This window comes from Sardina pilchardus, chromosome 2 (assembly GCF_963854185.1).
Source record: "Sardina pilchardus chromosome 2, fSarPil1.1, whole genome shotgun sequence".
Lineage (NCBI taxonomy): Eukaryota > Metazoa > Chordata > Actinopteri > Clupeiformes > Clupeidae > Sardina > Sardina pilchardus.
The window spans coordinates 24,776,472-24,799,987 of NC_084995.1; the positions used below are offsets into that span (position 1 = coordinate 24,776,472).

The window sequence follows — 23,516 nt, forward strand, 5'->3', positions numbered from 1 at the left end:
GTGCCCGCTGAGTGACACGCACAGGAACTGACACATCGTCAGAATAACCACAAAGTCGACGGAAATCAGCTCCGCTGCGGAGTATCAGAAGCGACAACAGAGAAGTTCTCCCTTAAGCAACTGGGTCAGACAAAAACATTTGAAGCAAATTTAAATCTCAATTTTGCTGTTAGACAAAGTTCAACATATATACACTCTCATAAGCAAAAACTCATAAGAGTATATTTGTTGAACTTTATCTAACAGCAAAGTTGAGATTTAAGAGTATATCTGTTGAACTTTATCTACAGTAACAGCAAAGTTGAGATTTAAATCTTTTGACATGAGCTGAGCTAAACAGCCATATTGTGATATGGTGAAAAGGAAGCAATGGTGCTTTCTGCATTTAGTTGAACATTTTAATATAAACCCAGTAGAGCAGAGACAATTGAACAGCACCTAAATGCACAGAAGCCCAGTTTACAACAAATATCGCAACAAGCACAACAGGCTAAAGTTTCCTTATCAAGACAATGTAATAAATCATCCAAAAGAAATGCGTTAAGTTTAAAAAAAATCTAAACCAACTTATCAATCTGTTATAAACAAGAGAGCTCAATACACCCTCAGGTACATTAAACAAACAGATACCAAATGCACCAACTCCACCAAGTCAAGGAGGTCAAGGTGTTATTGTTTTGTAAAAAGATATGCAAACAGCAACACATTTATGCCTTTAGATCAGTGCAATGCATATTATTGACCCCTTTCGGTATGAGGTACTAAGTCTGTCATTAGAACTAATACACATGCATTTTACTAGTTATTATTGTTATTAATATGACTTATTATTGCCATTTTCATTCTAAATACGTATAACATCTTATCTATATCTAAAAATAAGATTTATATCAATTGATTTGATAACTGGTTGTTCTTCTCGTGTGATAAACTCTTCACTTTTTCCCTGTCTCTGCCTTTGCAATGGTGACCTCCAACTCAACCACTCTCTCAGGAAGTAAGGAGGAGAAAACCTCATCATGCGTTCAGCTGAGGCAGTCACAGGCGGAACAATGGGATTGGTCAAGGTGTCCGCGGTTATCACAGCTGTCTGCGGTCACCCAGACGACCGCCTCGTCCACCTCAGTCCAGCACGGCGGACGGGGGGGGACGCGCGCAGCAGTTGGGCCGGCGAACGTTCTGGAACATGGACCTGAAGACGTTGGTGTGCCTCCGCTTGCTCTTCTTGATGGCGGGGGACTCGGCGGAGATGGACTTGCGGATGCTGGTCTGCGTGACGATCTTCTTCTCGTGCTCCTTGATCTTGCACTGCAGGTGGCTCTGGATGGCGTAGCCCAGGGACTCGGGGTCCACCGAGGCGCCGTACACCTCCCACGTCATGCCCTGATCGTCCCACAAGACGTCGTGCACCGATTTCATCAGTTTGGCGTAGTCCTCGTCTTCGACCTCCCGGTCCGGCTCCAGTTTGGGCTCGGCTGAGCTCTTTGCGGTGGTGGCCGTGGCGACGGCCCCGCCGCTTTTCCGTTTCTCCTTGGCAGCAGCGGAGCTTGACGCGGGCGCGGGCGCGGCGACGGCTACAGCAGCGGCGGAGCTTGAGGCGGGCGCGGCGACGGCTACAGCAGCAGTAGTACACTGCTTGCCCTCTGTCTTGGCTGCGCTGGTGGACGGCGGTCGTGACTCCGACTGTGGTTTGTCGGCGGGAGGCTTGGCGGACTGCACTGGCACCGGCACCGGCACCGGCACCGGCACCGGCTCCACCGCAGGCGTGGCACAATGTGCCGGGGCCGCTTTCTCCGTGCCTGGGCCCTTCTGGTCCGCGAGGCCCTTGCTGGGCGCTGCTGCGGTGGTGGCCGCCTCTGTTGCGTGGCCAGGGGGACCGCAGCTGGCCTGAGGGGTGCTCTGGCCACACGGCTCTATGCTGATCTGGTAAACAGGCTGCAGGGGCGGGAGTGCCTTCTGGGCACTGCATGACGAGGGCCCCGGCTCCTTGTGTTTGGCCCCCAGACTGGCCTCTTGCTGCTGGGCAGCGTCTGTGTGGGCCGCCCCTGACTGTGGAGCTTGGGTGGAGGAGATTGGAGCCGGCGCCGTGGCCGAGGCCGTGTGAGTCTGAGTGGAGAGCAGCGTGTGTTTGCCCGTCCCCTCCACCTGGTACACCATGGTCAGGCTCTCGGCCTCCTCTGCCTGGGGGCTGGCGGCCATCTTGTGAGGGAGGGCCTGAGGGAAGAGGCTGGGGCTGGTGGACACGCACTGGTTACGGACGTTAGCCACCGCCTGCACCTCCACGTCCTGCCGCTGCTTGGCCGGGGCGGGGCTGGCGTCCGGCGTGGCGGTCATCGTGGAGGCCTCGCAGTACAGTTTGCTGTGGCTGGACCTCTGGTCATCCGACGCGCCGCCTCCCTGCGTCTGGAGGGCCTCGTCGGTCACCTCTGCGTGACTCTGTGTCTGACTCTGTGTCGGGCTGTGAGGAGGAGCGGTGGTGTTCTCAGCTGAGAGAGCAGGCGAGGGGGCAGCACAGGGCTTTAGGGAGCTGGCCTGCGCTGTTGACTCCGTCTGTGTCACTACCGGACTGCTCTCTGTTGTCAGGGATGCCTCTGCAGTCTTGTCAGCTGTTGCAGCGTTGGTAGAGCCTGCCGTCTCTTTCCTGTGGTCCGGCTGCAGTTGATCAGCCTTTACTGGGTCTGTTTGTGATCGGGGGCTGTTGGGGGTCTGTGTGGTCTCCGGGGCCTCTGTCTTAGTGTCTGGCTGGGGTGGAGTTGAGTGTCCAGTGTTGATGTTAATGGTTATAGTTGTTGGCACTGATGACACTGTAACACCACTGCAGTCCTTCGAGGGCAATGACTGTGACAGAGGGGGCTTTGTGCTGGAGACTGTATTGTCTGTCTTGTCCTGTTGGGGATGTTTGCTCTCACTGGCCAGAGAGTTCTCTAGTTCACCTGTGGGCGCTGGGTTCTGATGCAGAGCCGCCTGTTTGGCAGCCGTGCTGGGCGACGCTCCGGAGGCGCGTGATCTGTGGTTCTGCTCCGGGGCTGCGGCGTTTTCTCCTTCCCCCTCCCTGGGCGCCGACGCTTTGTCTTGGCAATCGTTTGTCTGCTTGTCACCCTTTGATGATGTAAGCGACGTGACTGCGGATGACAGTCCAGGGCTGCCGCAATCGGCCGTGACGGCGGGCGCTAACGAGGGCGGAGCAGGGGAGGGCAGCGGGGAGGCGGCGGGCACCCTGATGTTGGCGTTACGATCCACGGAGCCCTCCGGACTGCTGAGCTCGCCGGTGCCCGCGCCCGTCTGCTTCTCGTCCCTCGGCAGCCCACCGGGCTTGCCCTGCACACTGTTGGTGGACAGCATGGGACTGACAGGCCTTGCACCGGGCGCCTCGCTCAAGGTTTGGGTGTGTGGAGTGGTGGATTTGTTGGGGGTCGTCAGCAGCTCTGTAGCCGGAGTGGCTTTGGGCTCCTGGGTTGGAACAGGGCAGGCGTGTGATAAGTTGAGATTAAGCTGTGGGTCCCAGTTAGCGTTGGACTCTTTATTTCCTAAAGCGTCCACGGGGGCAAGCTGAGGAACCATTTGGACAGTGACGGTCCTTTTTGTGTCCATTTTTGACAATCTTTTTAAAGTTAATCACAGATAGAAAAATATCCAAACTGGAGGAGTTTCACCAATGAGCCCCAAATGGTTCCTACAAAGAAGAAAGATAACAGTTTTAGCTTTGATCTTGTAGAGGGGATTTCATTAAAAAAACAATTCATTTATAATAAATACAAAATATGTGCATATTATGTAATGAAACAATTACGCATATCATGTTCTACATTATGTGTAAATCGTAAATGTATTTGAGAACTCTTGAATCTGCAGTACAGTCAGACAGATGCAGTTTTCTACTTCAACCACATCTGAAATGTTTATGTGTAACATCATAATAAATGTAGGACAGGATGGGTATTTCAATTCTGCTGCAAACGCAGCCATTTAGACTTCAAGATGATGAGAAAAAGGACAGACAAAGAAATGCAGCTACAAGGAAGAGCAGTCACAGGCACATTTAAGGTCATTTTTCAAACTCAACTTGAATGGTCATGACCAGACAGGTGAATGAGAGTGAAACATGAAGAGGCGGCTCCAAAATGACTCCAACTCAAAGAGTAGAAAACAAACTGAACAGACAGGGCATAACTCTCACTCTCTCTCCCTCTGTTTCACACACACACTCTCTCTCTCACACACACACACACACGCACACACACATACACGTACACGTACACATACACATACACGTAGACATACTCCTGTGGTGATAGCAGAAGTGAAATCTTCATTGTTCTTTGTCTAACTATAATATATTATTTTGCTCTTCCATTCTATACAATTAAATTCAATATCATATTCCTACTGTATGGTTTTATTGATCTGCTATGTTTGCTTGCTATTGTTTCTCCCTCTCACATCCCTGAAACTGACACAGTTCAAATCACCATTGCCACAAGCAGCTATTTTAACACTGATGAGAAGGGGTTACTTCCTGATTTAAGAGCAGTTTCCCCAGCAACCCTGTAAGTCACAGCAATCATTAGGAAAATAAAATGACAGCACATCTGTGCAGTTGTGTGCAGTCCTTACATCTTTGGCTGCATGAGTCCTCAAACATTGTATATTACACTCAATAATTCTACATTGTGGGAAATAAATGGCAGACCAAATACTAACATTGAAGAATAAAATGTATTTTAAAACATAAACCTGAACCTTAACCTCACATGAAGCATTTTGAAGAGTGGACACAGCGGGAATTCCCTTTTTTCTCTACCCATGCCATGACAATGTTTCAACAATCATCGACTGTCTCTGCAAATAGGGTTTGCACATAAATGTGTACAGATCTCTCTCTCTCTCTCTCTCTCTCTTTCTCTCTTCCCTCCCTCCCTCTCTTCAATTTAAGTTACTTACAGTATGTTAATCAATCGATACATTTGTGTAGCCTTATCATTATCCTCTGATATTCAAATCAGGCCTCTGGCATGATTTGGAGGACTTCATCAGAGAGTTACTTTTTAAGGTTCGAACGCATTTGAGCTGTAAACAGATTACATGTGTAAACGTCAGTGGCTTTACTGGCTTGTCCTAACAAAACTGATGCAAAAAGGCAACCTTTTTTAATCACATCAATTGTGAGGATTTCTCTAACAAAGGAAATCACAACTTCTTGGTGAAAGGGATTGTAACCAAAGACCTTTTATAGCCACTTCTGTCTTTATGGCGGTTCTAACAGCTAACAGCATTGACAATACAACATGCTGAAGTCTTTGAAGTTACTGGGCGTTTCATATCTGTTAAAATGATCTGACTCACATCCTGTTGTATGTACCCATTTCAGCTGATATAGTGTAGCCTACCGAAATCTCACATCCATGCTGCACATGTGCAATTGTGCATACTCATTGACACACACACACTCACATATAGGCCTACTCAGCTCTCTACCTAATCACCCATTACACTCGCAGAATAACATGGGGGGGGGGGGGGAGAGTCACTCACATACTGTGCACACTAACATAAGCACATTTTCCTCCGAGCGCATACACCAATCGTCTCGCTTTAGACTGCCACTAATGAGAATGTGTGTGATCTTACAGGAAAGGGCCAACTGCGTGAAGAGGGGGGGCAACCTTAGGCTGACTGCACATCATCTGAATTCTCTCCTCAGGGAGGAAGCCATCAATACACTTATGAATCATCCACATGAATCAGTATACCTGCTACTGTCTGTCACACAACTGCCCTCCATCCCACTTCAGAGAGCTCTTCTTACAGTGAGAGAGAAGATCAGAGGAAGAGGGTGAGTGTCTGGGGTAACCCAAACATTATCTATGTGGGCCACTCAGTGATTGAAACCAGCATGCTGCAGCTGAATATCGGTTCATTCATTTTAAAGAGAGAGGTGATTGGACTGCGAGCAGTCACCTTGACTGTTGAGTAAGCTGATGTCTGTAGGGAGGCATACAGTAAGTGAGCACAGAACCTATATGCAGAGATACCATGCAGCATATGAGGAATACCCTACGCCATATACTGTAGCCTGCGTTGCCTGGACCAGGAATCTCATTTACTCATGCATTGCTTCGGATATAATCAGCTCACAAAAATATAGACTAAAATATCAAATGTAAACAGTCTGACTGTAGGCTATCCATTCAGTGCATTTCGATTTTCGTGATGTATTATTAGGCATAGAGTTTTATTCACGTCTACATCAATGTCAGTTCTAAAAATTCAACTAGGTCATTTCCGTCGACTATGTGTTTTGCATGTGCAAGTAGCCTAATAGCGAGGGTCATTATCACAACAACTATATGTCTATCAGAAGGAGTGTCTGACCTCTCGTGCCAGCCAATTGGTGCAATGGAGCCCACAGTCACAACACCCTCATCAGTTCCTTTATTGATTGAAATCAAATGCACATCCTAGGCGAACCATTATTACCAATTGGCATGGTGATTAACTGATCATTTGTGCGCGAAGTCTGTGTCTTCAACACACGTCATTCAGGGTGTAAGACAGCATTAATAGTGAGAGGGAAATGCCCTATGCAATATTATCACAGGAATTGCACCAAATGAAATAGAACTACATTTGTGAACTACATTTCAAAACGACTAAACTCTACAGATATCAAGGAATTCAACAATATGATTAAATATTTTAATATTCCACTTATGGAAAACTAAATGGCAAGACACATTGAAATGGTATGGTAACGTGAATTCGAAGGTTACTTTGCTAATTTACTCCCGTGTATACATTACAGTAGCCTAATAGTTTATGTAGTCACATACATCTTTTCATGTGGCTAAAACACACAATGCAACATAGTGCCATTGAGGCTGCTAAAACAAATTATACCAAATCCATAACTTAGACCCATGTATTGCACAGATCAACCCATCTTACTTCACGATTGAATTCCAGGACCTGTCATCTAAGGCACCGTATTTGACCTTGCGGACGAATTCCACACCTAACCCACATTTAAGATGCATTCGACTTGTACGCGTTAAGACAGAAAATAGCTTACCTGGTGCGTCTTTGTCTCCGTTTCATATCATTTTCGTTTTGATTAGTCTACTGCGCTATTTACGCGCACATCTCTCCACCAGGGCACTCGACTGAATATCAATGAAAGAAATTCAGGCTAACGTCAGGGATACAAAACCACGCCTTCAGAGCAAACCAGAATTTGTGCCTTATCAGAGGGGATATATAGCCTAATAATTAGGTCAAACACGAACCGTTATTTTTTTCCCCTGAAGGTACTCTGCGAGACTTTTCATCCAGGTACCTTTCCATGATTGGGTCGAGTCGAATATAGCCTGTGGGATTCTCAGTTGTCCAATGTGATCATATCAAACTCGGTCTTCGCTTCGAAAAAGCAATAGTATGCTGCTGGCAATCGTTCTCTCACCTCTGCGCTCGCTCGGTCTCTCGGGTCCAAGCACCGCATTGCCATTTATCCATCTAGTACCATATAGAGCAGAGTACTGGCGTGAGGGGTTCACATAAAATATGCGGGGACCATTTATTTCAATCAGAAAAGCATTCCATGTACAGTTTTAAACTAAATGTGTGTTTTGCTGCTGTCGCGATGAGATGCGTGTCTGGTTAGTGGAGTCTGAGAGCCTACTGCAGTAATAGACCAAAACAATCTCGGACAGTGGTAGCACATCTCACTCACAATCGTTATGAGTGAAAGGGAGAGGTTTCGGGGTCGTTGCAACTTGGAACAATGAACTCCTGCCTTGTAGGCTAAGTCTTAAAAAAAGATGTGCAAAATTGTACAAAAAATCATTTCTTTGCTGAAGCACTTTGTCATTTAAATAAACGTTAATTAGGCTACTCTGCTTAAGCACAGTCTGGCATCTGCAGGCTTCAGTGCCCTACACATTTATGTAGCCTATGTGTGTGTGTATATGTATATCTTAACAAAAACACGTGCCACAACTACTGGCACCCCAAGACATAAACAAAATGTAAGATGTTTTTGTTTCATTCATATTCAACTTAGTTAACTTTCAGCTATATGATCAATTTTCACTAAGGTATGACACAAAGGTCAAATGCCCTAGTCATTTTACAGAAAAGGTTCCAATCAACTGGAAATGTAACAAACTTGCTTGGACAAAGAACCATGTTTATCTTGCCCCCACACACAGTGAGGAGGATGGTAAGACAGGCAAAACTAGAATCACTGTTGAAGAGCTACAGAAAAGTGTCATGTTGGTTTGCCAGCTAAAAGCCTTTCCTGTCATTTAATTGTAAAATAATGTAATTTAAGTAGTTTCTAAATTATACTTAGTCATGCAGGAATCGTGCTCTATTGCCTATATTCCCTATGCCTAGTGATAATTATGGTGGAGGGTCTATGATTGGCTATAGGGCTAACTATTCTAAAGGCCCTAGGAATCTCATTAGGGAACATAGGCCTATCATGAACTCCAAGAATACCTGAGCAACCTACCATGATTGGATCATTCAGCAGGTCAATGAACCAAAACACATATCTGCATCAAAACAAAAACGGCTTACTGAGCACAAAATCAAGCTTCTGTCAATGCCATCTCAGTCCCCTGGTCTAAACTCCATAGAAAAACAGAGGGGTGAGTCAAATAGGAGAATGCATAAGTGAGGACCTCTGACTCTGGATGATCATGAGAGATTTTGTAAAGAAGAATAGTCTCAAATCCATTTTCTATGTATTCTCCCACCTGGAATGTCATAGGAGAATATTACGAGCTGTTTATTGGTAAAGGGAGAGCTAGCAAAGTATTAAATGCTCGGGTGCCAATAATTGTGTCACTTGTCTTTTTTATCAAAACAATTTAGTTGTTTGAGTTATTTTTCATCTTCCTTTCAAGATTAATTGTATCCTCATTGTTTTCATCCTGACACAAAGATAAATTGACAAAATAGTATTTTTGTTATACCTCTTTTTACCCAACTTTACCAGTCAATAAATACCTTACCATAGTGACCTAGCCTTGAATGAGGATAAGGGTTTGCAAAGTCAGGCCTGGCTCCGGCTTTACCTGTAAAGTGTCAGGTGGGCCATACGATTTTTTGAAGGATCTGGGCTGGGCGTCATTTTGCTTTGCAGTGCAATGCATGCATATACAATATAGCCTACAATATACAATATACAATACTTATTACAATAAGTACAATTAAATGTGCATGCACTGTCATGATATGTTGCCAAAGGGGCAACAGAACCTACTTAAACTTTATAGTTAAACTTTAACTATTAATTAATTATTATGATCAATTAATATGATTTACTGGGGCATTGTCACTCTCACTCATACAGCAACGGGCCAACTAAGATGACTGTTTAGCTTTTCCAACCTATTTCTAATGCAACTACGCTCTCTTTCGATGGGCAAGGGCATTTTTGAGCAAGCTGCTCACCTAGGGGGGTAGGATTCTTTGCGCATGTCATTTAGGCCAGTTGGTTTCCGGGAGCTCTCTGTTGCACGTCCACGACTGAACGGTGTATTGTACTTCATCCTACTTTCAAGAGTGCACTGCAATCTGTGATTTCAGCAATAATTAAGAGATTGTCTATTTGAATTTTGTACTCTTACCGATCCATTTTTAAGAGGGTATTCTTCTGGGATCGCCTACTCCTGTAAGTCGCTCGGGGTAAAACCATCTTTTGACAACCTGTTGTTGCTACATTATTGCTATGCTAGCCAGCTAACATTATGCTATCACAGCATCAGGTAGCTGCTAATGTAATATCCACGTTAACGTAGTGAGCCAAGCTAGTTAGCAAGCCAAGCTCTTCTTATCCATGCTACTTTGTGTTTGTGCAAGTTTATGTTTATAAAACGTATGTTTTATTCAAGTGTTTCTTTCCTTGTAGATTGAAGGATGCAACATTTCGGGTAACATAACATTAGCTCGACTGCTGACGTGTAACGTTATTGTAAAGGCTAGTCAAAATACCAGCATTTTTGAAGCGTTGAATTGAAATGAGCTGTCTTGTTGAAACAGCTGGTTGTGAATATGAACTCACTAGTTGTTGGGCAGTGAAACTCTTCGTAAATTTATAATAATAATAAAAAATAGCGTCAGTATATGAGCTACATGCCTATTTATCTCATTGCAGCAATATAGCATTTCATTCTTGTAATCAGGTCTTGCTATCGCCACCATGTGAACCAATGTTAATCACCTAGTCTGTTTGTCCATTTCTCTTAGGTCTATGGTGTTAACATGGCTAGATAATTAAACAAAACAACAGAAGGTAGCATAGGTTCATTCATTCCGTTGTCACCATTGGCCATCAGCAAAGTTGATCTGAAAGCTAGCGATGCATGTACATTTATGTTGTGTTTTACTTGTAACATAATGGTCACTTAGCATCATATTTGTCTTATAAACTTTCGCTCATTAAAATGAAAATGTAAGGTAGTATCGACGTGTTTGCTGCTGATGACTACCTCACGAATTGTTGAAATTTGATTCACGTCAGCATCAGTGAAAAGTGAATCTTATTGCCACACTCAGTATTTTGGTTGGCCCCTTTTCAGTTATGTCGATAAAGACTGTGATTGAACAGGCTGCTCATTGATCTGTCCTATCAACCTGTGACTGTAAGACCTCGCAGTCACCATATCTGAATGTGAGTTAGTTGTAGGGTAGTTAGTCAAGTTGCATGCCAGGTTAAAGTGAGGGCACTTGAAAGCCATGAACGAGATCGTAATTTTCCAAAGACGTCCTCCTAATTCAGTAAGTTTGTTATTGTTGTTAAAGTAGCTCAACAAGTGATTTAATTGTAACCTTTATGGTTGTGTTTGTCTTTGCATGTAGTTTTATATCCATTAGAAGATGTTGGGGTGTATCTTTCAGTACCTATACACATCCTTCCTGCGATTTTTGTTGAAGTGGCTTCTACGGCAACTCACTGGGAAATGCGAGCTCCAGAGGATATGTATGGGCTACAAGCCTGGAGCAAAGAGGACAGCAATGGCAGGTGAAGACACTTTTGCCACAATGTGTTTCCCACCATTCTCTCTCCCTCCATCTGTATTTATTGGTTTATCTTACAATTTCAACTTCCCTTGTTCCCTTATGCCTGTAGAGTATTCCCTGGAGTCTTCAAAGAGCAAGGTAAGGGATAACACCACTGTTTATCAGTGTGCATTTAGAGTACACAAAGTCAAAATTAAGTGTGTAACAGACTGCTTGTTGTGTAGTTTGCAAGGGTCCGTGCTTTGATAATTATGTATGCTTTGTTGATTTTCTAGACCATTTATCTGTTTATAACCAGTTGATGTGTTTATGTAGTCAGTTATTTCACAATCATTTTGGAAGATGACCTTTGTATTGTGGTGAAGGGCTACTTCAGTGGCTTAAGGAATATTGATCTTAGTAAATCTTAGGAGATTTCAGATTCTCAGTTAATTGTTGAACGATCTTCAGTCCATTGTGGAACATCTCTATGCCGATCAATGCAATGTCAGTGTAAGCTTAGATGTAGTTCTCCTGTGCTGTTTTCTAGGTATTGAAGGCATCGGTGAATGCAGAGGAAGACACTCTGGAGGACTATGTGGAGAAAATAATGAGGGAAAAAAGCATCAAAGAACAGAAAGATCCCACGTATGTTAATTTTATTTCTTTGGAGTACTGCCATGCTAATCTTCATAAGATATTTACAACAAGAGGATAAGAGATGATAGCATATTCCAATGTGATATAACTTGGTCATTGAACTGTGGCTTTATGCATGTCTTTTAAAGGTTTAAGAAGAATCTGAAATCATGTTTGTGCCAAATAAGTGGGTACAATAATCTTTATCAATCTGTGGAACAGCTAAGAAAAGAGATATTTGACTGTGACAAGGAAGAACATGAGAAGATGCTTTTGAAGGTAATGCTGCTTTTTAATGTGACGGCTATATCATCAGCGCGTCACCTCTCTTATCTTGAGAAGAGTCAAATATTTAGATGAGAGATTTAATGGTTGGTGGTAGATGGTAGCTTTCATTTATTTATTTCAGCCTGATGAACAGTAACGATATGTTCCCGTGATCTGGAGATGCCACAGTCCCCTTGATACCTGGTTGACATTAGGCACTCGTTAGCCCTACGTTCTCCTTTGCTAAAAACCCACATTCAGTTGCATGGTGCCCCTTTTGTTTCAGGTCTTTCAGTGATGAAGTGAAAATAGTAGTTTTCATAGGTGTGTGTGTGTGTGTGGGGGGGGGGGGTGTAAGTGTTGTCACTTGTTGAGTAAGTGAGTAAGTGACTGTTCATCTGTCTCTGTCCAGCTCTGGGATCTCCTGATGCCTTCCACAAAACTGGAGTCCAGAATCACTAAGCAGTGGGGGGACATTGGTTTCCAAGGCGATGATCCCAAGACGGACTTCCGCGGAATGGGAATGCTCGGCCTGACCAATCTTGTGTAAGTGTGGACTGCTAGACTTCAGTTCTGTGTTTGAGTGTGCATGAATAAACTTCATTTATTTTTTGTGAGAATGTTCCACCGGTACAAATGTATAAGTGTGTGTTGTGACTGCTTTCACTGCAGTGTTCGTCTTGTCTGTTATTCATTTCAGGTTTTTCAGTGAGAACTACACTGAAGCAGCACGGCAGGTCCTCTCACACGCCAACCATCCCAAAATGGGGTGAGTATCACTCTTCTCAAGCCATGTGTTTTGTTTTCAGTTCTGAACCATTTGCTCCTCAGTGTGAGGCATTGATATCCGCGCTGCTGGAGAGCTTTGTCATTTAGTTCTGTGCTTGGCGAACAGGTACTCGTACGCTATAGTGGGGATCAACCTGACAGAGATGGCCTACAGCCTGCTGAAGAGTGGGGCGCTCAAGTTTCACTTCTATAACAGTGTCGAGGATCGGCCCCAGATGAAGCACTTTCACCTGCTCTACTGTGAGTAAACAGACAACCTTCTGTACCCCTTCAGTTTCATAGACAAGCTGCCTGTAGTGCACATGTAAGATGTTCTTATTAGGAAAGGTTTAGCCTTAGCTGTGTGTGTGTGTGTGTGTGTGTGTGTGTGTGTGTGTGTGTGTGTGTGTGTGTGTGTGTGTGTGTGTGTGTGTGTGTGTGTGTGTGTGTGTGTGTGTGTGTGTGTGTGTGTGTGTGTGTGTGTGTGTGTGTGTGTGTGTGTGTGTATGAATGACCATATATAAATTAATTTGTCCAAGCTGTAAATGGTAAACAAGGTGGGGAAAGGAGGAGTGTAATTTGATGGGCTGTTGAACACAAGAGTCAACAACTTTTTGGGAAACTGAAACAGAATCCCAGGCTGAATCTTTAAAGCAAAGTACTACAGCAAGCATGCATAAGCTGCCTTCAGACATACAGTAGGTCTAAGTCTGCATGTTCTGCGACTGTCGAGCGGTTGGGCCGTGTATCTGAACAGCATAACCGGACATTTTGAGCTCCCAACTTAGCCGGCTATGGCACTTCTCCCCTCCCAAGTATTTCCGACAGACATTATGTAAAATGAGCTTGTGTCTGAACGAAGGGAAGAACATGAAGAGATTCTGGTGTCTCGTGTGCATCGGTGTCGTTCACACATAATGTTCGCATGTTAGCATCATATCTGAGTCACCCGAAGCATCGGACCTCTGTTTGACAAAGATCCGCAGATACCGTTGAGGACGTGTCTGAAAGCAGCTATAGGGAACTTGCAGACTCATTTAAAGCCTCAGTTTTACCTTAGGCTTGTATTAGGCATACTGTATGTGAAAGACTAAAATGTCCATTCTCTTGCCAGGTTACCTAGCGTACGAGTTCAACAAGTTCTGGATCCTGGAGGAGCCTGAGAGCATCATGGAGTTTAACACATATCGAGAGAAATTTCACGAGAAGGTCAAGAAACTCCTTCTGGACCCTGATGTGACTCTAATCTTGAATGTGGATTCTAAAAACTGAACTTGAAACAGAACAACGAATCGCCTCCCATACTTACCACGTGTTTGTGCCCAGATAGAATGTCACCTAAGAACTGAATAGAAAAAATATTCCCCTTTTTAGCTACACACAACACCATTGTTTCATATTTTGTTTACAGCATCCTAGTGGTGCTCTAAGGGAATTCCTTCCAACATGTTCCTAATGAACATTCCAGTTCTTTGTTTGAAAGGCTTGACGTTTGTAGTTGTAGGTTAAACCTCTTTGTTGTCAAGGAGTCTAAGAGATGTCAGCTTGCACACTTGCCTATTTTTAAAAAGTATTTTTTTCTCCTAGGATAGTTGTTGAGACTAGCTAGAGCTTAAGATTGGGTTTAATGCTCGTGTGAGGTGTTTTCACATATTTATTCAGTGCTGCCTCCTTGTCTGTAAAAGTACATCATCTCAGGAAATCTAGTATTTATGTCTAGAGAAGGAGATCAAACCTGTACAAAAATAGGACAACCATAAGTGTTTTATCCTGACTAAATTGTGCTGTGTGGTGACAGGCAATTAAATGTTATTTTGCATGTTTTAATGCGTTCTTCCATCGGTACGAAAATTCTCATCGGGTCCTTACATTTCAACAAGCACACTTCTATAGTCGTTTCATCCTTTGAGTCGATGAAATAAGTATAAATAACTCAAATAAAAGTGATCAAGGCACCACTTTGAACATGTGAGTGCAGATGGCACGGTTTGTGCCTGACTGATTTTATGTGAGCATAGTAAGTTAACTGTTTGATAATGATGTAACCGCTATGTTTAATTTATATTGAAAGTGTTCATGATTTGAAAAGTAACACTAATTTGTAATTTTTTACAGTCCCGCTCAAGTCATTTATACTGTCAATAATGTGCTTCATGGTAAATAAATTTAATTCCAGACAGTGTCTGATGTTTCTAACAGAGGAAGTGTGTGTGTTTGTGTGGTTCAATAAAGGAAACATAACAAATATAAGATATTATGTGGCACGTTATTTTTAATAAATAGAAGTTTCCTTTTTTATGGATGTGTAGCTGGCCCCATTTTGCGCTGAGACTTAGATCAGTGTGTGTGAAGTGGTGTGTTTGCTTTGAGACGTACATCAGTATGTGTGAGATGATGTTTGTGCATTTGGCAGGTCAGGCAGCATGTTCTCTCAAAGGATATTCCTGTGTATCTGGACCTCAAGGGTCTTTCCAAATAAATAAAAGTACACAGGTGTCCTAGTGACCAGGATGTGAACTCTTCAACATCGCCCTCCTGTATGCATGCCGAGGACATCTCCTTTAGCACTGACAGCACCGTAGGTTAGAGAAATTAAACATGTTGTATAAGTTACTGTCATAGTGTCATATATATAAAAAAATATTTTAACCGCAATTTTTAAAAGTAAACATTTCACGGTTTACATACAAGCTACATATTAGCACATTTGAAAATCCATGGGCATTGGGTGAATACCAAGGCAGCAAAGGGAGAATTTGGGAAGATGAGCAACAGACGTCAGCATTAACACTGACAGTAGGTGTCCAGAAGGGGGCAGTCTTTCTCTTTGATTCCATGCAGTTCCAACACAAGCAACTCAATGGATTGGCAAGGTCCTCTCAGAGCACTCTCACTCAGTCTATAAATTGGGGTGGTGGAGGTGGGAGCAAGGTGAACTTTTTTTAGGCTCCTTCCTACGTAGTAGCCTCCATTTTCTTCTTGGAGACCATCATAAGCCTCTTGAGCTGCTCGAACGACACAAACATCACAACGTTCCACGAACCCAGCCTCAGGAAAGAGGGAACGAACCTGTGGTGAGACAGAGAGACGTCATTAAGAGGGTTGGTGTAGAGAGGGAGGTGAACACTCTCAAGAACAGCTCTCGAGAACAGGTAGAAGGGCTATATAATCCCTCAAAACTGCTTAGGAATTATTTTGAATAAATGTGCATGCGTGCGTGCGTGTGTGTGTGTGTGCGTGCATTTGTGTGTGTGTGTGTGGGTGTGTGTGTGTGTGTGTGTGTGTGTGTGTGTGTGTGTGTGCACGTGCGTTTGTGTGTGTGTGTGTGTGTCTGTGCGTGCGTGCGTGCGTGCGTGCGTGTGTGTGTGTGTGTGTGGATGCCCACCCTTTGTAGAAGGCTGTGGGCCCTTCTTTGGTCATCATGGTCCAGGCACAGTTGATGGCACTTTTGTACTGGCCAGGGGGAGAGTTCATGTAGCGCGTCTTGACCACATCCACAGGGGAGGCGATCACTGTGGTGATGAAGCCAGCTCCAAAAGCAGACACAAAGTGGCAAGGCAGGTTATCTGTGAGGAGGAGAAGGCATGGTCACATACTGAACACAAGTTTGTCTATGTGTGAACTTTAAAGCCAAATCAAAGATCTTTTAAGTGACAACCTGTCGTTTCCTTAATTGGTAAACAAAAAAATCCCCTTATGAGTTGATACTTTTACATTTATCCTGAATTGGCAATCCTAATTAATTCATACTGTACCCACCACTGGCCATGCTAATATACCAGGTGGAAGGTAATTCCCACAACCCCAATCAACCAGCTGAGCTGACATGCATTAGATGATGATTCACCAGATTGCCATGTTCTCTGTACCTACTATCTCAGTCCTGTTACATCACATACTGTATGTCCAATAGCAGGCAGGGCATGCTGCATTTAGGCCTTCAGTTCAAAATCTATTACACTGTTATCTCCAACCGTCATAAAAAAAGCCAAAAGATAACACTTGCTCTGCACACTTTTGTGAGTGTCAAGCCTTTTGTTATCTACTTAAAAGACAACGCAGGGGTTCTATTTCCCTCTGATGAAAACTAATTCTTTAGTGTCTGACATTTCTGATTGTGATCTGATAGCGCAGGCATATGTGGATTGCCTCAGAGGATAAAGCTAGACACTAAACACTAAACACTGTGTTCTTTCATGTGTCCTTATACCTGACAGGAGCTGCCGAGTGAGAATGGCTTCTTTGATGAGATCGTAAGACACCAGTTCAGTGCAGTTGACCAGGGCATTCCTAGTGATGTTGGGTAGCGTTCCTGGGATCAAAGAAAGATTCGGTTTGAACAATATTTTGAAAATATTACATTTGAGATATTTGGCTCTTAATCAGCAGTAAAACTGAGAGACTGTATGATGATGGAAGACAAAAAACTCTTTTACATCTCAATATGAGGTTCAAGTCTGCAAATTTATGTGAACTCTACTTATTGCATCAAGTTTACACACTAAATTGAGTCCTAACACAGTTCTCATTTGATTGATAGTATTGCAAGCGCACACTCCAAAGGGTTGTTCTGTTCCATGTTCTAATCTAGGACGCTGAGACACTCCCTCACCTTTCCACAGTCCTCTCAGTCCTTCGAGCTGGAAGATTTGGCGGTATGCCTGCATAGTGCCATTGTAGCGGCGGGCCACACCCTGCAGGTTCTGCTGGGCCTGGAAGCGGACCTTCACCACGTCCGTGGGCTGGGCACAGGACACCGCCATGGCCCCCGTGGTGCAACCAGCCAGGATACGGATGCCAATGCTGGCGTCTGGTGTTGAAGGGGGTCAAGGGAGGGGATGGAGGTAGGAAGAGAAACAAAAAAGTTAGATGACAAAATGGTGTGTGGATGGATGAATTACTGTAAGACACAAATTCAGAGAGAGGCAATCAGCGTAATTCTCACTGTCTGATCCGCCTGTGTAGAAGGTTTTGACGTTGTCGTAAAGGCCGATCCTGATGGAGGCGAAGGCCATCTGCCGCTGTAGCCCTGCCACCAGGCCGTTGTAGAGCGATCGAGGCCCCTCAGTCCGAATCATGGTGGTGATGGTCCCAAACACGCCCTTGTAGCGGATCCCTGATGCCGCCACCTTCTCCCCTTGGATCTAGAGGATAGAGAAGCAACGTCTCACTCCACACAGCACATCAAGAGGTGGAGTTCCTCTTACGCAAACAACCTCATCAATGATATTTCAAGCAAGCTCTGACACACTGTATGCCTATAAACGTTTTTTTGAAGTGGAATAAGAAAAAAGTGTTAGAACATTATGTTCACCCACATGGCTATAGGTACAGGTAAGAGAAATGGCCCTAATACCAGATGCAAGTTGAGTGCTCCATCTGGCAAAGGATTGATGTCTCTACTACATCTGTCTGCACTACACATGTGTGCAGCAGTCTTTCAAACCCTATTCAGATCCTCATCCTACTGCTACTCAGATCTATTGCAATGTGTACTCTTTTCCCCGTGGTGTTTTTGTAGTAAGCTTCAGAAAGAATTGATCTACGTTGTGCAAAATTGATCTACATTGAGTAATGAAGGGGTAATTGCTCTGTCGCTAGTTTGGAGTTTAACATGGTGTTAAACTCCAACTCTCAACAAATTAGCGACAGAGCAATTACCCCGCAATGTCCAAAGAAAAACAAATCAGAAGAAGATGAACAGAAGGAGAGGAAAGGAAACAGAGTGAGAGGTGAGAAGAAGGACAGATAAACGGAGGAGAGAGATTTGCCTGAGGGACACAGAGAGTGGGGTGGCACTGGCACAGAGAGTGAATGGGCATCCACAGGCTAACCCAGAGCTTGTGTGTCCTGATGAGGGGTGACAGGTGTGGTGCGGGAGGTCAGGTGACAGGTGTGGTGCGGGGAGGTCAGGTGAGAGGGGTCAGGTACCTGTAGCCGCACTTTGGCAGTGTCCAGCGGGAACGTCACCAGGTCAGCGATGCAGGCGGCAGTGCCGGCGCTCAGGACCTTCACACCGAGAGGAGGGGGCACGTCCGAGGGCTTCAGTCCCACCATTCTGACAGCTGGCTAACACACACACGCACACGCACACGCACACGCACACACACACACACACACACACACACACACACACACACACACACACATCCAGTTAGATTCAGACAATTATATTGTGAGGGAGCTTTTCATTGCAGAGCATGTGGAGAGCAGAATGTGGAAAAGCTCAAAAGCATTCACATCAAAAGATAGCTGCCACTACACTGATCTGCAAAAGCTCTTACTGTAGTAAACATGAGATAAAGGACAGGACACACTGAAGCTTTGTTATCTGGAAATAAAACCAGTCTCACAATAGCCTTGCACAATAGTCTTGCATTTTGGATTGCGGTGTTGTGTATTGTTCTTGGTACGATGCTGATATGATGCACTTAAATAGTGTACAATGACTTGCCCATGCAAATAATGATATTACCTAAAGGTATTTTAGCCCTGAATCACTCATCTCAAATTGTTTCCTGTCACCACATGTAATTGTACTATTGGACTTTAAATTAGGTATTGCCAAATGTCCACCCCATTACACTAACATTGATACAGGATGTATTAGTAGTCGCCGCGGGGAAGAGGGGAATTGAGTGGAGATAGATGCACAGAGGACCAGAGTAAAGTGAAAAATGTTAATCGAATCTTTCTATTTCATTTCAACTCTTCATCTTTATACAGCAGGTGCTCTTGTGCCAAATGTCACTGTACCTTTGAAGGTTCAAGGTGTGACACTAAAATAGATGTTTGCAAAACCAAACAAAAGAGGATGGAATTGATTTAACTTTTGTGCAGTTCTCCAAACCTGTGTCTTAAAGACCCTTCATTAATATGTTGCTTAATTAATTGCATAAAATAATGCATTATTGGTACTTACATTATTAATCCACTTGGAGTCCTGAGATTGTTTTGGGAATTGCGGTGGGATGGCACAGGGCTGGAATTTAGCCACTTGAAGCCTGCCTGGAAAGTAGAGGAAGAACACACATGTTTCTTTTCTTTATATATCATTACCAGCTGACGTTTTCTTCTATCTTTTACGACACCCAGTTTGAGAGGCGTTTCTCTGGGGGAGATCAACAGCGAATCAAAGTCCATACACTGACTGAGAGGCAATGTCCACCTCCTTCTATCCAAACCTCACGCTCAGACAAACAAGTTAGTTACAGCCACTGCTACTGCTCTTTAGGCCATAGGACCAGGCAAACATCAATCTGTAAGGCTGTAATTAGCCGAAGAACAATGTTTTTATTTGGGGACATCTGATGATGTTTAACATCCTGATAAGTTATGCTGGAGTAAAAGTTGTATGCTATTGATAGGCTTGATTGAGGAACACACAGACACTAAGAGGGAGATCAATTTTAAGGTTCAACCAAAGGTCCATGGCCTGTCCAGGCCCTCAACCAATAGATAGAGATGTTTTCTCACTGGGGACATGGAAATGGCTTTGAAAGGTGCCATACCTATAGGACTGATGTCTTGTATTCATTTAATTATTTGCATGTGTTAATATATTAATGGATTGATGACCAAGGACTAAAGAGTCAGTAACAGCAGGATAGCCATCAGTACGTTTAGCTACCCACTGATTGTAGCACCAATGTTCTTGTTTGTTCTTGAGAACCAAGTAGGCATGTTCTTGAGAACTGAGCAGTGACCAGGTATGCATGGTGACTTCACTGACATGTCCAAGGCCATCCCACTCAGCATCAGCCTGCAGATTCAGCTTCTCCTTAATGTTTTTTTCTTACTATTTGTTGACTATTTGTCACGGCGGTCCCTTGTCTCGGACATTGCGGTTTGTCTCAGCATTTTTCAGCTCATCATTTGGCTGAGTGGCTGCTATTGGCTGGCCTATCGACCCCTCGGGAGCGCGGTGGTGTGACCTGAGTCAACAGCGTCGCAGGCTGAGATGGAGCCAGTGGCGCGCTGAGGAGGAGTGCTCCTGACGTCACTGCAAAGGTACACAACGGGCCGCTGATAACACACTTGGCTCAGAGTCCGCTTCGGCGTTTCCCTTTCCAACAGCCGCGGAGGGATTACCAAGTATAGGAGAGGATAAAAATTGCACGCGTTCTGTATTTTGTTTAGAAAATGAACAAGATGTTATATATCTCATACACAATCACAAGGAATGCTTGAAAGACAGACATGAACCAAGCAGTTCCTGAACATTCAGCTTAACATGGAAACAAGCAAGGACAAAGATGGTTTAGTTTCCCCAGATATGAAGCATGTAATATACACGTTTGGTGATGAGGAAACCTGAGGAGCTGCACACACAGCAGCACACTAGGCTTCATGGGTGCATGGTTAAATACGCTTAGTTCCTCTATGATTAACCCAGAGCCAAGAGTGAACCATTAAGCTCTGTCTGCAACTACAGTTAGCAATGTTGGTACCTTCATGGAGGGTGAGATTACATTCTTGGTGAGGGAGGGAAACTCATACACAATCATACATTGTCTCTCGCTTCTCTCTCTCTCTCTCTCTCTCTCTCTCTCTCTCTCTCTCTCTCTCTCTCTCTCACACACACACACACACACACACACACACACACACACACACACACACACACAAACACACACAAACACACTCACACTAACATGAACACGTTAGTGCACACATTACCCTGCCACACACACACACACTGATGGGAAAACACGTTACAAACTTTTATACCATCAAATATGGAGTTTATAATAAGAAGAAGATTTGAGGAATTAATGAATAACAAAAGCCCTGAAGTAAGTATTTGGGGAACATTGTAAGTAATGGATTTTCACTGACTATTGAACCATGACTGATTGTTAAGTGACTGTGTGTGCAGATTGGATGAATTGCTAACAGTTTCATCTCTACAGCCGAACCAAGTCAACAAAAAAACAACTCCTGAGTTTCATATCCAAACAACGATGCACATCACCATCACCAATGCTTTAAACATTTGAAATCAGAGGACGCGGCTATGATAAGATAAAGCAGAGCTGAATGAGCTGGGAGCTACTAGCACTGAAACATTCGGTCTGTTCAAATAATTGTTTAGCCACAGAACACAAGGGTGAACAGGCTGTATAGGCCTGTGTGGAGTCTCTCACCGTGAACTTTGATACTAGTTAATCCCATTGAGAACACAGTGATGTGTTCTTCCTCTCGATTAAAATGTGCTGTTGTGCAACAATGGCACTAAGACAGAGCAGGCTGAAGTCTACATTAAAGACATCTGCAAGATATCCTTCTCTGATTGGTTGAGTATGAGGAAATTAGGCTTTGGTACTGCATGCCTGTGATGTCATTGCACTAACTGTGAGTGTGATCACGGATCAATAGGCCAGTGTATTTACACTGCCTCTGAGCACTGAGCAGTAGTGCTGCTCAACTGCAGTTAGTGATTGACAGTTCCCTTGCTCCCCTAACAACTAGAGGTCCAACTGTGATTGGTTGCTCTATCTCACACCCCCATACGTCACGTTAATAAAACTACTATCAGGTGTGTGTAAGTGTGTGCCTTGTACGTATGTCTGACAGACTTGGCCAATGGGTGGGGAAGCTGTGCCAAAGGCTATATGACACTGTGCTCATGCACTGTTTGTGGTAGGGGGCTGGAAGAGACTGCTTCCCTCACTCTTGTGATATCCACGCTCCCTTGAAATTTGTCAACAAAAGCTGTGTCATTTGGACATGACGGCCCTGGGGGGTATAAGTGTTATGTTAAGCCTAAAGCTTGAGGCCTATTTAACTTTGGCAGGCACAAGCAAACATTTGTGGTTATTGGCTTGTTGGTGAGCAATTTCCCATGTTTACTGTACACTAGAAGCCAGGGATGAGCACCTCTGTCAAATTTCACATGTGAAAAAGCCTTTAATTTCAAGCTTTATGCTTCGCATACCAGTAAACACCCTTCATAGTTTACCCCAGGATATCATAGTACAGTAATCTCAGCTATTAGTGCTTCTAGACCGGCTATTAAGTACCTGTTAAAGCCTAAAGTTGTAGTAACACAAACAGTATTGCTACTGATAATAGAAATGCTAGCTTGCTTGTCTATCATTATTTCCTGCCTATTTATTAATCAAGGTTTATACATTGATTTTGCTAAATTTCTTCAGTTATGAGGTTAATACATAGGGTTGAGCAATACATGGGTATGCATTTCTGTTCATCATACTTACTTTGTGATCAAAGAATGACCTGATTCAGATTCATCCTTGAGTTACGTGGCACTTGAATTTTGAATCTTGAATTTCCCCTTGGGGATCAATAAAGTATCTATCTATCTATCTATCTATCACTGCAGTTAATACAAAGGTGTGGTCAATACAGAGTTTTGTCTTCCTTGATTTGCATTAAGCATCATCATTTGGTTGTCGATGTGCCTTTCATTTATTGACTTGTTCTGGGTTGGTCAGACCCAAACCACATAAGTTCAATCAGAGGATGATGCCAATTGGACAAAACATGCTTAAAACATTTTGCATATTATCTCTTAAGGATAGTGAAGAGGTTTGATGACATGCTACTCCAAATTTCAAAGAACCTACCCTAAATCCACCAAATAGTTATGAAATAGCAATCTATTTATCACACTCCTTCATACAGATTGCTGTTATATGTGAGCATTTTGTTTATTGATAAAAGGAATTGAGAATTTTTGATTAATACAGAGCTGAATTACATTTACTGCCACTAGGGGGCGTCTAGATCCCTCGGCTATAGTGCCCTATATGTGGCACTACTCGGCTAGAGCCGAGCCAAATCCATGTACTGTACCATATATTTAGAAAGTTTTA

General features: G+C 43.8%; 3 protein-coding genes across 3 annotated transcripts; 1 reads left to right on the forward strand and 2 right to left on the reverse strand.

Moving 5' to 3' along the window:
• Positions 1-384: 384 nt before the first annotated feature.
• On the reverse strand, positions 385-7,290 carry gprin3b (GPRIN family member 3b). Its single transcript, XM_062523142.1, has 2 exons — positions 7,070-7,290; positions 385-3,673 (listed from the first exon to the last, which is right to left on the reverse strand). The coding sequence occupies exon 2, from the start codon at positions 3,589-3,591 to the stop codon at positions 1,123-1,125; it is 2,469 nt and encodes an 822-aa protein (XP_062379126.1). The 5' UTR covers positions 3,592-3,673; positions 7,070-7,290; the 3' UTR covers positions 385-1,122.
• A 2,220-nt stretch (positions 7,291-9,510) lies between these two features.
• On the forward strand, positions 9,511-14,882 carry elmod2 (ELMO/CED-12 domain containing 2). Its single transcript, XM_062523163.1, has 9 exons — positions 9,511-9,676; positions 10,864-11,026; positions 11,135-11,163; positions 11,555-11,652; positions 11,793-11,922; positions 12,323-12,456; positions 12,611-12,679; positions 12,806-12,939; positions 13,793-14,882. Exons 2-9 carry the CDS (start codon positions 10,882-10,884, stop codon positions 13,948-13,950), a joined length of 897 nt encoding a protein of 298 aa, XP_062379147.1. The 5' UTR covers positions 9,511-9,676; positions 10,864-10,881; the 3' UTR covers positions 13,951-14,882.
• Positions 14,883-14,932: 50 nt separating this feature from the next.
• Positions 14,933-19,758, reverse strand: ucp1 (uncoupling protein 1). The gene is made up of 7 exons (XM_062523152.1): positions 19,601-19,758; positions 18,610-18,743; positions 17,624-17,822; positions 17,291-17,488; positions 16,889-16,990; positions 16,064-16,244; positions 14,933-15,747 (listed from the first exon to the last, which is right to left on the reverse strand). Exons 2-7 carry the CDS (start codon positions 18,733-18,735, stop codon positions 15,633-15,635), a joined length of 921 nt encoding a protein of 306 aa, XP_062379136.1. The 5' UTR covers positions 18,736-18,743; positions 19,601-19,758; the 3' UTR covers positions 14,933-15,632.
• Between the last annotated feature and the right edge of the window lie 3,758 nt (positions 19,759-23,516).

Bases quoted from the DNA above. Each gene is read 5' to 3' on its own strand.
- elmod2 (XM_062523163.1), top strand. From the start codon at position 10,882: ATGTTGGGGTGTATCTTTCAGTACCTATACACATCCTTCCTGCGATTT. The intron at 11,027-11,134 runs GTGAAGACACTT...TTATGCCTGTAG, and splicing joins AAAGAGGACAGCAATGGCAG to AGTATTCCCTGGAGTCTTCA. The intron at 11,923-12,322 runs GTAATGCTGCTT...GTCTCTGTCCAG, and splicing joins ATGAGAAGATGCTTTTGAAG to CTCTGGGATCTCCTGATGCC.
- gprin3b (XM_062523142.1), bottom strand. From the start codon at position 3,591: ATGGACACAAAAAGGACCGTCACTGTCCAAATGGTTCCTCAGCTTGCC.
- ucp1 (XM_062523152.1), bottom strand. From the start codon at position 18,735: ATGGTGGGACTGAAGCCCTCGGACGTGCCCCCTCCTCTCGGTGTGAAG. The intron at 17,489-17,623 runs GTGAGAATTACG...CTTCAACACCAG, and splicing joins CTACACAGGCGGATCAGACA to ACGCCAGCATTGGCATCCGT. The intron at 16,991-17,290 runs GTGAGGGAGTGT...CTTTGATCCCAG, and splicing joins ACTGAGAGGACTGTGGAAAG to GAACGCTACCCAACATCACT.